The following is a 21,137-nucleotide window of genomic DNA, read 5'->3' as shown; positions in this document are numbered from 1 at the left end:
GATACAGATGTGGAGAGAGCAAACCAAACGAACAACTTCTTTAATAAGTTTGATCACCTAACCCACTCTCACCTCGAGTACTGCATCCTCCAACCATCCTTCTGCTGATACCAGCATAGGTGAGACATCCCCACCCACAATTACAGCAGCCCATGTGAGCAGAGAGCTGAAAGACTTTGTGCCAGCAAAGCAGCGGTCCAGATGGTGTATCGCCACGACTGCTGAAGGCCTGTGCGTTGGAACTGGGGAGTCCTCTACAGCGCATCTTCAACCTGAGCCTGGAACAGGGGAGAGTCCCAAGGCTTTGGAAAACATCTTGTATCACCTCAGTCCCAAAGGTATCACGTCCTAGTGAGCTGAATGACTTCCGGCCTGTTGCTCTGACGTCACATCTGATGAAGACCATGGAGCGGCTGCTGCTTCACCACCTGAGGCCACAGGTCCGCCACACCCTCGACCCTCTGCAGTTCGCATACCAGGAGAAGGTGGGAGCGGAGGATGCCATCATCTATATGCTACACCGATCCCTCTCCCACCTGGACAGAGGCAGTGGTGCTGTAAGAATTATGTTTTGGACTTCTCTAGCGCCTTCAACACCATCCAACCTCTGCTCCTTAGAGACAAGCTGACTGAGATGGGAGTAGACTCACACCTGGTGGCATGGATTGTGGACTATCTTACAGACAGACCTCAATATGTGCGTCTTGGGAACTGCAGGTCTGACATTGTGGTCAGCAACACAGGGCGCAGGGGACTGTACTTTCTCCGGTCCTGTTCAATCTATATACATCAGACTTCCAATATGACTCGGAGTCCTGCCACGTGCAAAAGTTCACTGATGACACTGCTATTGTGGGCTGCATCAGGAGTGGGCAGGAGGAGGAGTACAGGAAGCTAATCAAAGACTTTGTTAAATGGTGCGACTCAAACCACTTACACCTTAACACCAGCAAGACCAAGGAGCTGGTGGTGGATTTTAGGAGGCCCAGGCCCCTCATGGACCCTGTGATCATCAGAGGTGACTGTGTGCAGAGGGTGCAGACCTATAAATATCTGGGAGTGCAGCTGGATGACAAATTGGACTGGACTGCCAATACTGATGCTCTATGTAAGAAAGGTCAGAGCAGACTATACTTTCTTAGAAGGTTGGCATCCTTCAACATCTGCAATAAGATGCTGCAGATGTTCTACCAGATGGTTGTGGCGAGTGCCCTCTTCTACGCAGTGGTGTGATAGGGAGGCAGCATACAGAAGAAAGACGCCTCACGTCTGGACAAACTTGTTAATGCAGGCTCTATTGTAGGAGTAAAGTTGGACAGTTTAACATCTGTGGCAGAGCAACGGGCATTAAGCAAACTCCTGTCAATCACGAAGAATCCACTGCATCCACTGAACAGGATCATCTCCAAACACAGGAGTAGCTTCAGTGACGGACTTTTGTCACGGTTGCTCCACTGACAGATTGAGGAGATTGTTCCTCCCCCACACTATGCGACTCTTCAGTTCCTCCCAGGGGAGTAAATGCTAACATTACTCAAAGTTATTGTCTGCTTTTACATGCATTTTTATTACTATTTAATTTAATATTGTTTATTGTATCAGTATACTGCTGCTGGATTATGTGAATTTCCCCTTGGGATTAATAAAGTATCTATCTGGTAACCAAAATTATTGTCTGCACTTTTGTGATAATTTTGTTTAGGTTGGCTGTACAGCTGTCCCCACGCACATCCCCACCCACACGGTGTGTCTGTGGTCACAGTGCTGAAATGTTGACGCTGCTCAGTTTCTCTAGTTGTTTTCTTGGAGTAAACATGGCAGCTCCGCTTACTGTTTGTGTCAAATAAGAGCAGCGAGCAGTGATGCACCTTTCATGGACTAAAAGTTTACTGGAGCCGAAATCCACAGAAGACTTTCTGCACAATACGGAGATCATGTTTTACTAAAGTAGAGTGTGTATGAATAGACCAAAAAGTTCAACAATGTCCGGACAAGTATTACACATGTAGGAGGAGTGGGACACCTGTCCACTTCCACTACCGATAACATCATCAAGCGAGTCTGTACTAGGACTCTGATGAACTGCCGCGGCCCCCTGGTACACCTTCAGCCCATAAAAAGCAGATCACTGCTTGTTGCAGCCATGTTTACTCTTAGAAAATAAAAGAGAAACTGAGTGGTCAAGGGCAAAGCTTACCCACTGTGACATCAGACACACCATGTGTGCAGGGAAATCTGTACGAGCAAGCAAAGTTATTACAGATGTGCTGATAATTATTAACTGACCTTCATATATACAGGGAGTCCTCAGGTTACAATGTTTCGAGTTTACAACACTCACTACCATAAAAATTAAAAAAATTGAGACATGAGTGTTTCGGCTTACGCCATTAGCGTCGTACTTACAGACTACGTGGGCAAATTAGTTTGGTTGTGCACAGCAGAAAAATACACAGTAACGCAGCGTATGAGTGAGGGAGTTGGCAAACTAGTTTCGTTGCGCACGGATTAAGTGGTCCGTTTGTGTGGCGACTTTGTGGCACTTATCATGGCTCCTAAATGAAAGCCTTCAGATGGTAGTGCTTCGAAGAAGAGGGAAACCATGATGATGGAAGTGAAATTAGACATTGTACAGAGATCAGAAGGAATAAAAAGGAATTTTTTATACTCATTTTTTGTGATTTTTTTTCCTGTTACTACAGTATATTTATGTCCTTTTCCTTTTTCTGTGGCTTAGTTGTGTTTTTATGTTCTAGATTATGATTTTGCAAATGTGTTAGGATAGGTAAATGACTTAGGCTAGGGTGTGTTTCGACTTACACCAAAATTCGGGTTACATGGCTGGTGTAGGAACGGAACTGTGTCGTAACCCGAGGACCCCCGTATTCTTAACATTTTTTAAATACAAGATAGTACTCTTATCATTTAAAAAATATAAAAAAAATAATGGACAGGCCTAGCAGACTTATCATAGTAATGGACCCCTACAACCCACACAGAACAAAGTGTCTGGCCATAACACAAAGCTGAAACTCTGTCCGTAGTCATTCTGGACCTCACGTTCTTGGACCCCTAAATCAAAGGGATTCCATCTTACATTGAAAAACGAGATTCATGTCAGGCGTAACTAGTGGAGTTCAGAGCAGTGCCCTTTCATGAAGTAATGGGCCCTACTAGACGATTATTGCAAATTAGTCCCATTTATTACAATTCCATTCCTTTCTTCTGTGTTGAGTGTTCCTGAGCCAGCTGGCTGTGCCGAGATGTTTTCTGCCTTGAGCCCAGTGCTGCCTCTCATGGCCTTAAACTGGACTAAGTGGGACACATCATCAATGGACAAACATTGAACAGGACTTGTTCCTAAAGCAGTGCACACTTATTTGCCAATGGACTAATTTTTCTGCTGGTATGTAAAGTTTGTTGTCCATTTGATCAGCTTTACACTTTTTCATGCGACGAGTTCTTTATCATTGCAGGTAACAAAAAACTGGAGACTTGACAGCAGATATTCCATTAAACTGAGGACAGATTATTTCTTTACCAGTTGTAAGCCATAAAACTTTGGGAATAACTAGAAATTTGAGGAGTGGATGGTAATGGTGGGGGTTAAAGCCTACTGCATAATTGAATTTTTATATTAATTAGTGGGTTAGCACGAGTCCCTTGAGCACTGCAATAAAACACGACCGGTTTAACATTAATGTGTCTTCCAGATTAATTGCAGCACTGATTAGCGACAAGCAGAACTGCCATATAAGATGTCTTTCGAACGTTCACAGTCAGAGCATTGATATGCCTGCCAAGATACAGAAATCCACAATGAATACATTTGTGTCAAGGGGAGAGTTATAAAAGTGCCGTGTGTGTATATAAATACCTACACGTACACATATGGACTGGGAATTTCTTATTCCTCCATTCCGATGGCACAGCACACCACCACTAGGGGATGCTGTTACACCATAGTTCCTCATTTTAAAGTACACGAGAACACAATTGGGAGACGCAAGCTTGTCATGAAGTTGAAGTCTAGTCTCATGAAGACTTCATAATTTCTCCAGTATCTTTTCGATAACTATGTGAGTAAACTTTTTAATTAGGCTTACTGTATGAATAACTGACAGGTAACTTATGTTTCAACTAATTGCATGCACTGGGATATCCTTCATTCTGTAAACGTTAGCAGTTCGAATTAAAAAGATGACAAGCAAAGGAATTTGCATAAAATCAGTGGAGTAGGACCTGTTGCGTACATCACATGGGGCTCTTCGGTAACACATGGCATTTGTGTGAATTACCTTCATGTGTTCCAGGAACAGGACTGGCGGTGCGTGGCCTGAAAACAGAGTTAGAGAGATAAACTGGACATTGATGTAAATCTAAAAGCATGTCTGTTAACTCAGTGTTGCTAAATAAGGCAGAGGTATAAGTCTGGAGTGCGGCACAGGACAGTCAAGGAAAACACAGCTATGCACTTCGTAAAGCCATACAGTAAAATCTAACGTTTCTATAGCATCTTTCTCAGTTTGTCCAATCAAACACAAATTCACTAAACAATCAGCAGATAAAAGTAGCATTCCCCGAAAACTAGGAACTTGAGCATCTTGGTATAGTTGGTCAAGTACAGTTATGGCCAAATGTTTTGAGAATGACACAAGTATGAATTTTCACAAAGTTTGCTGCTTCAGTGTTTTTAGATCTTTTTGTCAGATGTTTCTATGGTATACTGAAGTATAATTACAAGAACTTCATAAGGTTCAAAGGCTTTTATTGACAATTACATTAAGTTTATTCAAAGAGTCAATATTTGCAGTGTTGGCCCTTTTTCCAAGGCCTCTGCAATTCACCCTGGCATGCTGTAAATTAACTTCTGAGCCAAATCCCAACTAATGGCAGCCCATTCTTGCATAATTAATGCTTGGAATTTGTCAGAATTTGTGGGTTTTTATTTGTCCACCCGCCTCTTGAGGATTGACCACAAGTTCTCAATGAGATTAAGGGCTGGGGATTTCCTGGCCATGGACCCAAAATTTCGATGTTTTGTACCCTGAGGCGCTTAGTCACTTTTGCCTTATAGTACGGTGCTCCATCATGCTGGAAAACGCATTGTTGGTCACCAAACTGTTCTTGGATGGTTGATCTTGGTGGATGTTTTGGTACCATTCTTTATTCATGGCTGTGTTCTTAGGTAAAATTGTGAGTGAGTCCACTTCCTTGGCTAAGAAGCAATCCCACACATGAAGAGTCTCAGGATGCTTTACTGTTGGCATGATGCAGGACTGATGGTAGCACTCACCTTTTCTTCTTCGGTAATCTTTTTTCCCCAAATAATCGGAGAGTCGATTCATCAGTGAAAATGACTTTACCCCAGCAGTCCAATCCCTGTACTTTTTGCAGAATATCAGTCTGTCCCTGATGTTTTTCGTGGAGAGAAGTGGCTTCTTTGCTGCCTTTCTTGACACCAGGCCATCCTCCAAAAGTCTTCGCCTAACTCTGCGTGCAGATGCACTCACACCTGCCTGGTGCCGTCACTGAGCAAGCTCTGCACTGAAGGTGCCCCGATCCCAAAGCAGAATCAACTTTAGGAGACGGTCCTGGTGCTTGCTGGACTTTCTTGGGCACCTTGAAGCCACCTTCACAACAATTAAACCTCTCTGTTGTAAGACAATCAGCATGACAGAGTGATCTTCAGCCTTATCCTCTCGTTAACACAGGTGAGTGTTGACGAAGACCACTGAAATGTCAGCAGGTCCTTTTGTGGCAGGGCTGAAATGCAGTGGAGAAGGGTTTTTTGGGATCAAGTTCATTTTCATGGCAAAGAGGGACTTTACAATTAATTGCAGTTCATCTGATCACTCTTCATAACGTTCTGGAGTATATGCAAATTTCCAGCATAAAAACTGAGGCAGCAAACTTTCTGAAAATTAATATTTGTGTCATTCTCAAAACGTCTGGCCAGGACTGTAGGACTAAAGCCAGCAGCACACTACACAACTTATAATTGGGTGGGTGGTGTTGGCGGTCAACCTTGGGGACTGCAGTTGCCGATTTCATCGTCTTGCCTTGAAGATGTCAGATTACTCTGAATTGTGGGGCATGACACATAACGCAACTCGGTGACAACTTTCCAGCAGAGTCACAGATTTCGAAAGTATCACAAGCTCACCAAATGTTGACAACTTAAATGTTATGGCTGGCAGCACCAGTGCCTCTAGGAATGCTGTTCAGGTATGCAGAATCCAGCTTCAGCCCTTTTATTTTCCTCTATCAGGTCTGTCATGGTTGTACAACAAACGCAAAAAAAAATCAGCCATGTTCCTCCTTTCATTGGGACAGAGTTGTCTGCTCGTTGGTTGTCAGCTCTCACATACACACACGGGGGGCCTGCCACTGCAACTTGAAAACAAAACCATCGGGTGAGATACAGATGGGCTGGAGGGAGTCACTGAGGCTGTCAAACTATACAATTGATAGACACAGAAGCATGGCGGGACTGTCTCCGACTCACTAAGATTATAAAAATGAAGCTTGTGAGTGAAAACAACAGGAACAATTGTGTAGTATGATGGAGCCTTCAGTAACACAAACAGCCTCTGAGGTGGTCTTAAGTAGCAGTGAGTTACTGATACTGCCAGATGTAAAGGAGCCCAACAGACAGCACGATCAGATAGCAGATTTAAATGCACTTATCTACTGCAGACAGTATGCATTCAAAAGGTGCTCAAAAACGGATGGCAGCTACAAGCGCAATTACAAAAGCATTTTCAACCCTTATGCAACCACCATCTAAAAATATGAAATAGGACAATCCATTCATTCATCGTTTGATTGATCTTTAACCACAAGGTGCAGAGTGCAGCCTAGGCAGGCCCATGTGGAGCACCAATAAGGTGTAATTATCACACGACTGTCTTATTTTCACTCCAATTAATCTTTTCAACATGTGACTGACAAGACTGAGTCCAATGGTGGAATTAGACTGCTGGGTCACAAAATACAACATGCGTGTCCCACGCACAGACATAATGGCTGTAATCATTTGAAGGAAAGTGTATACATAAAGTAAAATTACTATTCACAGGGTTTTTTTAAAAAAACTTTTTCACATCCAATTTACCTAAATCTTCCGGCACTGTAGAGCCACCATGACATTGAAGAGGGTATTGTAGATCTCTCACCTGGATATGCTGTGCACTGCTCGAATGGACCAATCAGAATGCTGTTGAATCTGCACAGTCTCCCCATCTCATAAGTGCATAACTTTATAGTGCATTGGGAGGTTCCTGGGATAGGCTACGGCCAGTGTGACCCTACAATAAATTAAACTTGTTTAAAACACTGAAAAATACAAAAACGCAGAAATACAAAACATTTAGCATTAACAACAGAAACAAGCAGTCTAAGAAGATCAGCTAAATCTTGGATTTAGAAATTGAGTTAAGTCACCCTGCAGCCAAGATGGCATGCCACAACCAAGTGAGCACATGTGCCATCCTTCTCCTGGTAAAAATCACACTATGACTGTGGGAATGTTGCAGTTTGAATAATCGGAGTGCTTACAGAACTTTCCCCAAAACAAAAAAAATGGGCTTAATTTTTTTTTTTTTTTAAATTACCAGTACAAAGCATTAATATAGAAATGTCCAGTCATTTATCACCACATACAGCAAAGCTAGATTTACTTTTTGTTTCGGGCTCCTGGCCATCATGCATTATTCTCTCCATGAGGTATTTCTAAATCCACATTTATAAAATACTATCAAAATACCCGCGCTTCGCAGAAGAGAAGTAGTGTGTTAAAGAAGTAATGAAAAATTAAAGGAAACATTTTGAAAATAACGTAACATGATTGTCAATGTAATTGTTTTGTCGCTGTTATGAGTGTTGCTGTCATATATATATTGTCAGGGACGCCAGGGGCAACGACCCGGCCGGGACGCCGTGAGGGACCGGAAGAGGGTTAAGGCCCACCCTGGATCACGTGGGGGCCGCCTTCCTGGTTGCTCTGGGGCCACGGGTTGAGGGCATGGAAGCCCCACCCTGTAGGGGCCCGTGGTCACCGCCAGGAGGCGCACCAATGCCTTGGGGACCTGTTACCTCAGCACTTCCGCCACACCAGGAAGTGCTGGGGGGAAGAATAAGGACGATACCCGGAGAGCTGGCGGGAGAACGCTGGGGCGTGGCCAACGGGGGAGTGTCGGAAGCACCTGGAGCTTATCCGGGTCATGAATAAAAGGGGCCGTCTCCCTTCATTCGAGGCTAGAGTCGGGTGGAAGAAGGACAAGGCAGAAGAGGTGTGAAGGCGGCCCGAAGAAGGCATTTGTGGCCAGGACTGAGTGAGAGTTGGGGTTTGTGCACAATTGACTGGGTCTGAGTGACCATATCTGTAAATAGTATTTGTAAATAAAACGTGTGGTGGTTTGATGAACAACATGTCCGCCTGTCTGTGCCCGGGTTTGCTCCACAATATATACACACATACATACACACACATTATATATGTATATCTCTCTCTCTCTATATATATATATCTATCTATATATACACACACACACATACTGTACATACACACTATATATATATATATATATATATATATATATATATATATATATATAGGGTGGGCCATTTATATGGATACGCCTCAATAAAATGGGAATGGTTGGTGATATTAACTTCCTGTTTGTGGCAAATTAGTATATGTGAGAGGGAAAACTTTTCAAGATGGGTGGTGACCATGGTGGCCATTTTGAAGTCAGCCTTTTTGGATCCAACTTTTGTTTTTTTCAATAGGAAGAGGTTCATTTGACACATCAAACTTATTGGGAATTTCACAAGAAAAACAATGGTGTGCTTGGTTTTAACGTAACTTTATTCTTTCATGAGTTATTTACAAGTTTCTCTTTGTTTACAGCCATTGACATGTCGCAGAGGTTAACACGTGAGGAGCGGATAGAAATTGTGTTGATGTCTGGTGAACGCAGTAACCGGGTCATTGCAGCAGATTTCAATGCAAGACACCCTACGAGACCACCCATCTCCCATGCTACAGTTAGCAAACTGCTTGCTAAGTTTCGTGTTGGATTTGCCAAAATGTGGACACATGAAAACTGTCACTAATGAAGAAACATCAGTAGCTGTCCTAGCTTCATTCAGCAAGAGCCCACAGCGTAGCACTTGCCGCATGTCACTGGAGAGTGGCATTAGTCGAACATCCCTTCGGCGGATATTAGCTACTCACAAATGGCACCCTTACAAACCCCAGCTACTGCAGCATCTCAACGAGGATGACCCAGATCGTCGCACTGAATTTGCAGAATGGGTAAAACAAAAATTGGAACAGGACCCTCAGTTTACGCAGAAGATTTTGTTCAGTGATGAGGCAAACTTTTATGTGAATGGTGAAGTTAACAAACAAAACCACCGCTATTGGTCTGACACTAACCCACATTGGATAGATCCCCCCCAAGACTGTTGGAACAAAAAATTGATGGTACGGTGTGGTATATGGGGTACAAAGATAGTGGGGCCATTCTTCATCAATGGAAACTTCAAGGCCACTGGATATGCGAAATTGCTAAATGATGATGTGTTTCCCTCTTTATGCACTGAAGCTGGCACATTCCTGGAGTTTTTCCAGCAAGATGGTGCACCACCACATTATGGGTGTCAGGTCCGAGCATTCCTAGATGAACAGTTTCCTGGAAAGTGGATTGGTCGTCGTGGGCCAGTTGAATGGCCCCCAAGGTCTCCCAATCTGACCCCCTTAGACTTTTATCTTTGGGGTCATCTGAAGGCAATTGTCTATGCTGTGAAGATACGAGATGTGCAGCACCTGAAACTACGGATACTGGAAGCCTGTGCTAGCATTTCTCCTGCGGTGTTGCTATCAGTGTGTAAAGAGTGGGAGAAGAGGGTGGCATTGACAATCCAACACAATGGGCAGCACATTGAACACATTTTATAAGTGGTCAGAAACTTGTAAATAACTCATGAAAGAATAAAGTTACATTAAACCCAAGCACACCATTGTTTTTCTTGTGAAATTCCCAATAAGTTTGATGTGTCACATGACCCTCTTCCTATTGAAAAAACAAAAGTTGAATCCAAAATGTCCGACTTCCAAATGGCCACTATGGTCACCACCCATCTTGAAAAGTTTCCCCCCTCACATATACTAATGTGCCACAAACAGGAAGTTAATATCACCAACCATTTCCATTTTATTAAGGTGTATCCATATAAATAGCCCACCCTGTGTATGTGTGTATATATACAGTATATACACTGTGTGCACAATTATTAGGTAAGTGAGTATTTTGACCATATCATCATTTTTAATGCGTATATTCCAACTCCAAGCTGTATTAACTTGAATGCTTATTGGATTTAAGCACGTCAGGTGATGTGTATTTGTGTAATGAGGGAGGGTGTGGCCTAAGGAGATCAACACCCTATATCAAGGTGTGCAGAATTATTAGGCAGCTAGTTTTCCTCAGGCAAAATGGGCCAAAAGAGATTTAACGGACTCTGAAAAGTCAAAAATTGTAAAAAGTCTTTCAGAGGGATGCAGCACTTTTGGAATTGCTAAGATATTGGTGTGTGATCACAGAACCATCAAACATTTTTTGCAAATAGTCAACAGGGTCGCAAGAAACGTGTTGAGAACAAAAGATGCAAATTAGCTGCCAAAGATTTGAGAAGAATCAAACGTGAAGCTACCAGGAACCCATTATCCTCCAGTACTTTCATATTCCATAGCTGCAACCTACCTGGAGTGCCCAGAAGTACAAGATGTTCAGTGCTCAAAGACATGGCCAAGGTAAGGAGGGCTGAAACCCAACCAGCACTGAACAAGAAACATAAGTTGAAACGTCAAAACTGGGCCAAGAAATATCTGAAGACAGATTTTTTTCAAAGGTTTTATGGAACGATGAGATGAGAGTGACTCTTGATGGACCAGATGGATGGACCTGTGGATCAGTAATGGGCACAGAGCTCCACTCCAACGTGGAGGTGGGGTACTGGTATGAGCTGGTATTTTTAAAGATGAGCTAGTTGGACCTTTTGCATTGAAGATGAACTCAAAATCAACTCCCAAACCTACTGCCAATTTTTCGAAGACACTTTCTTCAAACAGTGATACAGGAAAAAGACCATGATTTTATGCAGGCCAATGCTCCATCACTTGCATCGAAGTTCTCCACTGCGTGGCCAGCCAGTAAAGGCCTTAAAGATGAAGGAATAATGACATTTCCCCCCTTCCTCATCTGACCTAAACCCTATCGAGAACTTGTGGGCACTTCTTAAACGCTAGATTTACGGGGAGAAAAACAATACACCTCTCTGAAGAGTGTCTGGGAGGCTGTAGTCACTGCTCCACAAAAAGCTGATCGTCAACAGATCAAGAAACTGACAGACTCCATGAATGGAAAGGCTTATGACTGTTATTGGAAAGAAGGGTGGCTATATTGGTCATTGATTGATTGATTGATTTTTTTTTGAAATGTCAGAGATGTTAATTTGTAAATTTTGAGGTGTTTATTATTCTCACTATAACAGATGAAAATAAACAAGTGAGATGGGAAAATTTTCATTTTTCCTTTAGTTGCCTAATAAATCTGCACACTAATAGTTGCCTAATAATTGTGCGCACATATGTATTCCCCTGATGATGTTCACACTCACATTTCCGTTGTGAAACATTCAGGTTTCAGGTTTATTAACATTTTGGATTGACTGATAGCACTGTGTTTGTTCCATATTAAAATTAATCCTCAAAAATACAACTTGCCTAATAATTCTGCACTCCCTGTATATAGCGGCGAAGTACTGCCTTAAAAGTTTTATTAAGAAGAAAATTAATTTTAAATTAGTTAAATAAATTTTTTAAAATGAGGGAAAATATACCAATAATTATTTGCTAAGGATCTCTTTGTATACCACATTGTGAGTTCGGCCCTCCGGTTGTAATATGACCAAGCTGTGAGCGGAGCTTACTCTTGAGCATGCAACGTACAGTTGGCCATGTGAACAGTAATCTTGTTTCAAATCTCACAGCTTGGATTGCTGCTGTCATAATCGGTTTGAGTTTCATTGTTTGTTTCAATTACGACAGTATTTGTAGGGCTTGTGTTGAAGTGACATTCGGCATCTGTCAAGCGTTGTAAGTATACAACCAGTTTCATCGATAACTTCACATCCAGCTTTTGAGAGTTTAAACATTCAAAATCAAAGTGTCCACTACTGAAATCGTCACCTGTGAATCTAAGATGTTTAAGAGGCATTGGCAGTTGTCCAAAGGTGTAAAATATTTGGCCATTTCGGTACACCTGAAAGCGACAACTGAACAATTCAGCAGCAGCCATCAACTCACATGCAGAACCATAGGTGAAGGGCTTAAGCATTTCACTCTTCTAGTGCTCCTGTGTAGTATAATTATCTCCTGTACCGTCATCAGTCCACACCTTGAACCTGTCCTAGTCATTCAATGAATAAGACACAATGTTCCTCTGGATATCAAGAGTGAGCCTGATATGGCCGTGCAATATGGAACACAGAGGATGGAAAAGATAGGTGCCATCTCCGGGCATGGAAACCACTCAGTAAGTGACAGTTCTTTGATCGATGGTGATCACCTCGATAGACATGTTAATGCGGGTACGGCTGGAAAATGGGTACCGTGGGAGGCGTTGGGATGGGGGACCCAACGCCACCTCACACAGTGACCGAGCTGCAGGCTATGGACGTATATATGTACGTAAGTAGGATTCAGTTAGCGTTCGGAACCCGCATACCAAATATCTTGAAGATGGGCCCATAAGTAACAAAGACTGTTGAAAAGTTCAATATGGCAGCCCAGTGGCATCATACCACCGAAATAAGTACCAAATTTTAGCCTTCTACCTACACGGGAATTTGGAGAATTAGTGACATTGGAAAGTTCAATATGGCAGCTGACAGTGGCGTCATACCACATAAGTACGTACATCGGTTTTGGTTAGCACAGGGAAGCCACCTACCAAATTTTGTGAAGATGGGGCCATAAATAAGAAAGTTCAACATGGCGGACGTTGTCGACCGTTACGCGTAGAATTTCAAAATAAAACGTGCATAACTTTTGTAAGAAAGCTGTAAGGAATAAGCCTGGCAAATTTCAGCCTCCTACCTACACAGGAAGTTGGAGAATTAGTGATGAGTCAGTGAGTCAGTCAGTCAGTGAGGGCTTTTTGCCTTTTATTAGTATAGATTAAATCTGAAAGGAATAAACCCCTATCACATTATGCGATTTTTCCAGCAATTCTCAATTAGAAACTTCATTCATATAATTTTAGCAGACCGTTGGCAGTTGGCGCACACTCCCATGACCTCCAGTTGTGTAGTCTGCCATCCCAGAAATTTGGTTTGATCAATGTGCAACTCACCCCGACAAAATTAAACAAGTCACAGGGGCAGGCTCTGTGTTTTAGAACTCAGAAGAGAGGCTTGTCTGATGTACCAAACCTGACTGAAAGGGGGGCCAAGATTTTGGATGAACTCGCCTTACCTTTAAAGCATTCGTACAGCACCGGCTCTATCAAGCAGCATGTCACTGCGGAAAAACTGGCAAGCTCACAAGGCGAGTGAAATGTGAAATTGTGGTGGAAAGTCAACACAGAGTCCTGTAATTATTTGTCATCCCCTGTGATTTCTAGATGTGTAATTTGATACCCTCAGGGAACAAGATCAGAAAGTGCAGTTGTCAAGTGTGATAGCCCCTGCCTAGGAGATGTGTGATGTCATACCGGGCTTAGTTGTGTGGCTGCGACACTGCGGATTAGTTTTCATTTTGATTTTCCTTCAAATTACATCAATTAAAGAAATAATAAACTTACTAATGCCTAATTAATTTCTTGTTACCCTCCATCGTTCTAGCTTAAGCAATACTTTAGGACCAAGTTCCCATAAATCATAACAAAATCAAAGACTGGTTGAAACATGTTACCAGGCCGTTAACACGTTTAACAGTACTGCCAGCCACCCCTTGACCATTCTGCTATGCTTTTCACAGGAAGACTCAGAATAACGGTTTTAACAAAAAGGAGATGAAGCTCATTAGCAAAAGATCACAGTACCAGAGCTAAAATATGGAAATGTTAAAAAGTGATCTAAACCATAAAGACACGCATAGAAATTCAAGAACCAGAAACGCCCCAGAGTCTTTATTTTTCTTAGTGAATCGCATCCACAAGCTCGGATGATCAGGAGGTGCCAGACGCAGACTTTTCTGCCACTGCTTAAAATCAGTGGGTCTCAAGTTCAGTCCTGGGAGTCTGCAGGTTTTGTTCCAACCAGTTTCATAATCAGCGAGTCATTTTTATCCTAAATTGATCTCATTGTTTAATTAGCTGTCATTATTTATTCTTATTTTGCATTCAGGAAGCTGCATTAGTGTTAGCTGTATATTTATAAAAAATAAAGGAAGCAAATGCCACAAAAGTGTAAGCAAATGTGCGATGTTTAGTAAATAACAAAATAAAGACATTTGAAAGCAAAAAATGAATTCCTGTGCATGTAATATGTACATTCCTGCTTTATTCAATAAAACTTCACAGGCAGTTTACAATTTAGATATTAATAAAAAGAAATTAAAATGTTGAAGTCCAATTTTTAGAGAAGTTGGTTGGAATGAAACCTGTAGCCTCTTGGCCTCCAGGAATGAACTTGAGAAGGACCGGCTTACACAGCGTCATGAATTACACTTACTCACCTCCGGTGGTCCCTACTTTAGCAAAGCACTGATCAAAATTCAAGCTAGCTTTGCAGGAAGATATTTAAACATGTTTTAAATAAATGTAAAATTATGGACTCTACACTCTCAAAAACCATTAAAGAAAATAAACAGTTTATTCTAAAGGTAAAAAGTATAACCAGTCATAAATCACTTTTCTTCACTGAAAAGGGGATAATACATTGGATTCACTAAAAGCAGTAATCTTCAAAGTGTGGTCTGTGGACCACCAGTGGTGCAAAAGTGTGAGTCAAACGTTCTGCAAGCTGGCAGTCATCATCAGAGCAACGTGACTTTTAAAAATCATTCAGACACAATCTGTTAAGCACTTACACAAGTAATTATTTATATCAATCAAGGCTGTTGACTGACATCAGTGGTACTAAATCAATACACTTGGATACAAGAGAAGCTCCTTTAAAACTACCAGTATAAAACAGAACTAATCTTCGGACTTTCTTGCTTCACTACACACCTTCCTGCTCCCCTTCCCGTTTTCTTGTTGACATCACCACTTTGTCTCCCTCACATCCAACACATCTCCACCCTCAGCTTCTCTCCAGTCCAGTTGATCTCGGTCACTAAACCGGTTTCTCTTCTAACATCACTCTCATGTCAGTCTGGAGAGGCCATGTCGGGCCAAGACAGCCCTTTAACTGCCGGTGACATGCACACTAATGCCGATAGCCATAAACCTCAATAAACAGCAGGCAGCCCAAGAGGTAATTATGGATCACTACCTGAAATTTGGGACTTTGAAATGCAAATATAGCAATGCTGGAGTTGAATTTTATTTTTACATAAACTCGTTTCATAAAATAAATTTGAAAAACTAAATGAGTACAAGAGCCACCCATTAACGAAATCCTGCCAGTGTTAGATTTGACTTTACCAAAGGGATCCTCAGGCCGAAAGACTGAGTAGCACTGCACGAAGGCATCCATGGCCTCTGAAAATCCTTACCTTTCTGTTCTCCGTTAGACATCTGCTGGCGATTTTCTAACCACCTGCCATGCTACTTTTTTTGCTAAACACATTTTTGAAAGGATAATATGCAGAGATTGAAGAGAACAAACTGGATTAAAAGCAGCCTGCAATGATGCTATGACCCTCGACTCCATCTTCAAGCTCACCCGGTTTTTCCTTTTTTCTCTTCACCCTGGCTTGAGAGATCAGAGGGGGTCCAGCGGGGTGTCTGCCACAAAGGTCCTAGAGTGGTATATGTAAGTATGTCCTAGACATCTGAAAAGAAAACATGGAAAAGGTCTGTAAAAATAAATCACATTTTAGGGACTATTACAAAGATATGACGACATTGACTTGTAAAATACTTGGTGCTTATGTTAAAAACAACAATCTACAGTACGGACAGCCTTTAGCAGATGGCATGGAATGTCAAGTATAAATTGCCTAGAAGGATCACTGTTGTAGAAATTTGCATTTTCTGTTCCTAGTTTACCAGTAATGTGAAACAGTACATTTAATTTTCTTTATTGAAAAATAAACAATGTAAAGAACCGAAGTACAAGACAAAAAAAAACAAAAAACAAAATGAACTTAGAAATATGAAGACATTTCAACGGTAGCACCCCGCCCCCCCCCATTTTATTATTCATAGAAATACGACTAGAAACTTAAATATTTATCTATGTAGACACCTATAAAGACATTTTAAATATACCTATAATGTGTAGTATATACATGGGTATTAAGATACAAGTGTTTCAGTGCTATAATAATAAACATTACAGTAATAACATTGTGCTCACAGTTAGCCAATTCCCAATTTTTGTCCATGAACACTAGTAGTTTGTCGTCGTCCCCCCCATACAGTTTGCGTGGACGTACAGTATTAGGAAGGACTCCTTCCTTCAGGAGAAGTGCGTTTTTGCAGTGCTGTGTTAAACAGATAAAACTTTAAGACATTTTATGCACATCTTCACATACAGCATTACCGTGCTACAATGTACATAAACATTTTCACACAATATTAACATTTCTTAATTCAAAATTGGTGTCTGATGCTGCCAAGGCACAGTGTTGGAAATCCAATAAAACTACAAGCAACCCCTCATTATGGCCCCCCCCCAATATTACAGGGCCACCTGGTTTCCACTCATATCCCCAAAACGAGTGTCCCATAAACTGACCCACAGAGCGTGAGCGTGACAGGCGTTCGACTAAAGACCCCTCTCAATCAGACTCTTGTGCTCAGTGCTGCCATTATATGCTGTGACTCTATAAAACAGAAAAAAGTGGTAAACTGACAGACTATGGCTAGAAATTCTCATCATTCTATAAAGTAGCTTATCCCTAGCAGCATAAGTGGGGGTCTCGTGACCCTGACCAGAAAACAATGGACTTGTTGCATTAATATCAAGAATGCTTCTATAATCCTCTGTAGGCTTATTACTATTCTACTCCTAGTTAACAAAGACAAACTTAGAAATGCTTTCTTGGACAAGCAACCTTCTTTCAACCTTTTTGATTATCTACTACAATTTAAAGCTGCAGTACTGAATAATATTTTATTTAAAAGGGGACCATTCAGGCTTTTCTCTTTCTTTTAATAGCAAAGAGTACCCCTTTCACGTGGGAGCTTTCATGCAGGGATTCCTGGTACTTTGGGCTATACTAGACCAGTAACGTCACCAGTCCACTCTTGTGTGGTAATTTATATGAAAACAGTTGCAGCGTTTCACGATTCCCATAAGTGAAAGAATACATTTAGCTTATAAAACATAGAAAAATACAACTGTTACACTAAAAATTACATCCAAAAAAACTTTCATTCTTTCTCTTTTGTCATCTTTCCGAAGGTTTGACCAGATAGGAACAAATTTAGCTCTGCTACAAAAACATACACAGTACAATCTAAAAGACTTTTAGTGCTCACAACGTTAACTTTCAACCTAATTTTAAATACATATTTGAAATAAACAAAAAGCTTATTAGCATATCATCATTTCCAAAAATGCAAAGTGCATCACATACTCAAAAACTACAGTTGAAGTCAGAAGTTTACATACACTTCTTTAAGGCTTGCTTTATAACCCCTCCACAGACTTTAGACTAACAAATATAAATTTAGCATATTGTTTAAGATATCTACTTTGTCGCAGGGCAAAAGTAATTTTTCCAACAATGTTCAAAGACAGAGTTTGTTAGTATAAAATCTGTGGAGAGGTAGGTTATCAAGCGAGTTTTAAAGAATTCACCCTAAGTGCATGTAAACTTCCAACTTCAACTGTAAGCAGTACATCAGTTTGTGGCAGTAAAACGACATTGAGTTACTGTAAAAACAAACAGTACAGTCTTATCCACTTATCCAACGGTTTGACAAACCACAGTTCTAAAATATATGAAAAACAAAACAAAAAAAAATTCTCAAAACACATATCTGAAATTCCTACATGCATGCACAGGCTGATGCGGCCGAGGCGCACTGTAACCAAGGCCAGCCCACCCTACAGTTTGAGTCGCTCTCTAGGCCCTTGTGTTCGATTAGTGTCTGCAATCATTTTTATGCTTTTATGGAAGTCCTGAGCATCTGCGGCTTTTGTACATCTGCAGGAGTTACTGGAACCAAACACTCGTGGATAAAGCGGGCTGACCTGTAGTTTTCAAAGAGCATTAAGTGTGCGCAAAACTAAAAGCACACAAATAGAAGACAACTTTTGAAAACAATGCCAGTGCCTGAAAATGCTTGTCTTTTGAACCTTTAAAACGCGATCTGTTCAAAGATTTGTTAATTGGTCATGTCTTTTTCAATATTAGCCCCAAAACTGAAGCATTTTCTACTATTTGAGTCAAATGATTTATTATGTGTTCAATCATCTGCTTATTGTTTTCTAAGTATTTTTACATTCATTATTTTATATACAATATCCATAGGTGTACCCACAGACAATGTGTAAGTTACAATTTTCAAACTGGCCAATCTGAAGAAGGCTGCGTATTTAATACATAGTGCAATGCAAAATTTGGATCGGATATCTTTCAGGCCTCTGTTAACTCACAAGAGTAAAGTATATTTGTTTGGCTTTTTCACAATTGAAGTAATATACTTGGAACACAGACTTGGCATAAGTGCCAATTTACTTCCACAAATGCTGTAGAGGAGACAATTTCCTACTTATATACAATGAAGCCATACTTGCCTTCTATTTGTATAAAACAAAACAGAGGCGATTTTCATCCAAGTGCCATGATGTGGCCTTAGTAAAGGCAGTGCTGAATAAATTAGGTCTGAGTTTGGCCTACAAAGTAAATGGGCTGCTTTTGAACATTGCTTGTGCTTAATGGTACAGTAGATAGTGCATGTTAATTTCTCCAAGCTTGTGAAGTTTTTTTTTTTTTTTTTAAACAGTAAATTCAAAAAACAGTGCTGAACTTTCAAGAACAGTGCATGACTTCATGAAAAATTCTGGGTCATCTACACCCAAAAACAAGACTTAGCACATAAGAGAAGAGACATTATCCTGATATAAGAGATTAAACTGGACATGTTGGCTACTAAAACACTACTACACCTTCTGTGTCCTCATCCTCCTTCTCTGCCAAGTTGCTCACAGAGCCCAGGCTCTGAACAATACTAGTTGGTATAAATGGTCTCATAGACCACGTTCGTAAAGACGCAAATGGAAAAGAGGAGGATAGTCGAGTAGGTGCATGAAAGCTTGAGAAAAAAAGCTTTGTTGTGTTGCCTGCATGCATGTCGTGTGCCATCTTCTCCATTTCATTCTTCAAATCCTCTATCTCTGCGGCAAGGTCCGAAACCTTTTTCATCGTTAGTACGGACCCTCCTCCAAAGATCTGTGCCTCTGGAATCCAACGCAGATACCTCTGCAGCCATATTTTGATTGCAGGGCCATCCAGACATGGGAGGATTAAGCCATGGTAGTCCAGAGGTTTTCTCTGCCATGACTCGTAGAACTGTTTGGTAGCAGAAAGTTGCATCTCTGTCGCGTTAATCCATTTTCCTATTCGCATCCCAGATAACATTTTTTTTAAATTATCAGTTTCTTCTTTAAAAAAGCTCTTTCTTGGGGATGGCTTTGATGAAGAATTTGGTAAAGAGAACTGCCTCTGGTGCTGGAAAGAACAAGAAAAATACCTTTTAAAAAGTACATGAGTATTTAAATTAAAATACAAACTGCTAACCAGTGTGCCAGACAACTAAAATGTACAACTTAACAAGAGAGAAACCACATGGCAGGCACCTTTACCTCACTGTGGCACTTCATGACTGACGGTTTATGACAATCACGTGGGTAATCAGGATTATATGTGGTCAGAGAAACAGAAGCACAGGGAGCTATGGGTTGGTTAGCAAGTTGATGTATACAACATGCTGGTCCAGTTCAATATTACAGTGTGACTGCAAACTGGTAAAATGGGAAAAACAGTAACATGGCAAAACTGGCATTAATGAATTGCCTTTGTTTATTGTGGGCATCAGGCAATTCTGAGCAATATACAAAAGTAATCTTAACACAAGGTATGCAGCTAATGTCACTAATGAACCATAAGAACTTACAAGTTTGGAAATGGTGAGTGAGGTCAATTACAAAATTGAAATGCAAAAATCAGAAACCTGCTAACAGGGGTTTCTCTGATCATTATGCCAGTAGGTCTAAAAGTCTTAAAAACCATGCGATTAAAGATCCACTTGTTTCCAAATCCAACAAGAATAATTTGAAAATTAAAGGTCATAAGACAGACATGCTTGAATTGTTTTTTCTTTAATGGCCAAAATCCAACTAGGCAATTCAGTGAACAAGGTATTCCAACTAGCCCTGGCCTAAGACTACTGGGCTTGCTCACATATTTAAAGCTACCACAATCGGTACCAAATTATCAAGAACCCTTTTACATACTGTACCTAATAAAACCACAATGCTCAGGCACCAGCTCGCCTCGACGTTACTTTGGAAACAGGCTATGAAACTGTACCAGTGTATCATTCTGCCACTAATTTACATGTCTTGTGAGTTGCACATGACCTTTGGTGGTCAAACCCAGATCTGACTGATATAAAATGATTGATAACCACAGCTTGGCCTTCAGATAGTACACTTTAGAATTTGGACCTGCAAAACTATATCACTTCAGTAATTCGTATTTAAAGTATAAGAAGGTACAAAAGTATTAAACATTTACACTATTAAAGCAAACACAGGAAATGGCACACTAACGAAAAATGCAAACAAAATTTTTTAATTAGGTGGTGGAAAGTTTGTTTAGAGTACGAAAAATGCTCTTTAGAGGAAAATGTTGGGTGTCCACATCTTCTTCCCGTGTTGTGAACTTCTACAGTTAAAAACACTTTTCACACATGTGTGGTCTACTATCTTTTGTAGCCACT

The 21,137-nt window shown here is 40.9% G+C and overlaps 1 protein-coding gene and 1 long non-coding RNA gene across 2 annotated transcripts in view; both read right to left on the bottom strand.

The window, feature by feature from the left end:
- Window positions 1–7,083: 7,083 nt before the first annotated feature.
- On the bottom strand, window positions 7,084–16,249 carry LOC120532470. Its single transcript, XR_005634301.1, has 2 exons — window positions 15,904–16,249; window positions 7,084–7,310 (listed from the first exon to the last, which is right to left on the bottom strand). It is a non-coding gene; the product is annotated as an uncharacterized LOC120532470 (long non-coding RNA).
- A 2,867-nt stretch (window positions 16,250–19,116) lies between these two features.
- Window positions 19,117–21,137, bottom strand: part of mtmr12 (myotubularin related protein 12) — an 82,109-nt gene continuing 80,088 nt past the window's right edge. The window contains exon 16 of the mRNA XM_039758490.1: window positions 19,117–19,864. Coding sequence (XP_039614424.1) covers window positions 19,286–19,864 — 579 coding nt within the window. The 3' untranslated portion in view covers window positions 19,117–19,285. The remainder of the gene's footprint in view (window positions 19,865–21,137) is intronic.

The sequence above is a fragment of the Polypterus senegalus genome, chromosome 7 (assembly GCF_016835505.1).
Source record: "Polypterus senegalus isolate Bchr_013 chromosome 7, ASM1683550v1, whole genome shotgun sequence".
In the NCBI taxonomy this organism is placed as follows: domain Eukaryota; kingdom Metazoa; phylum Chordata; class Cladistia; order Polypteriformes; family Polypteridae; genus Polypterus; species Polypterus senegalus.
Note: the sequence above shows the minus strand (reverse complement) of the source record. Positions and strands in the feature narration are given on the sequence as shown.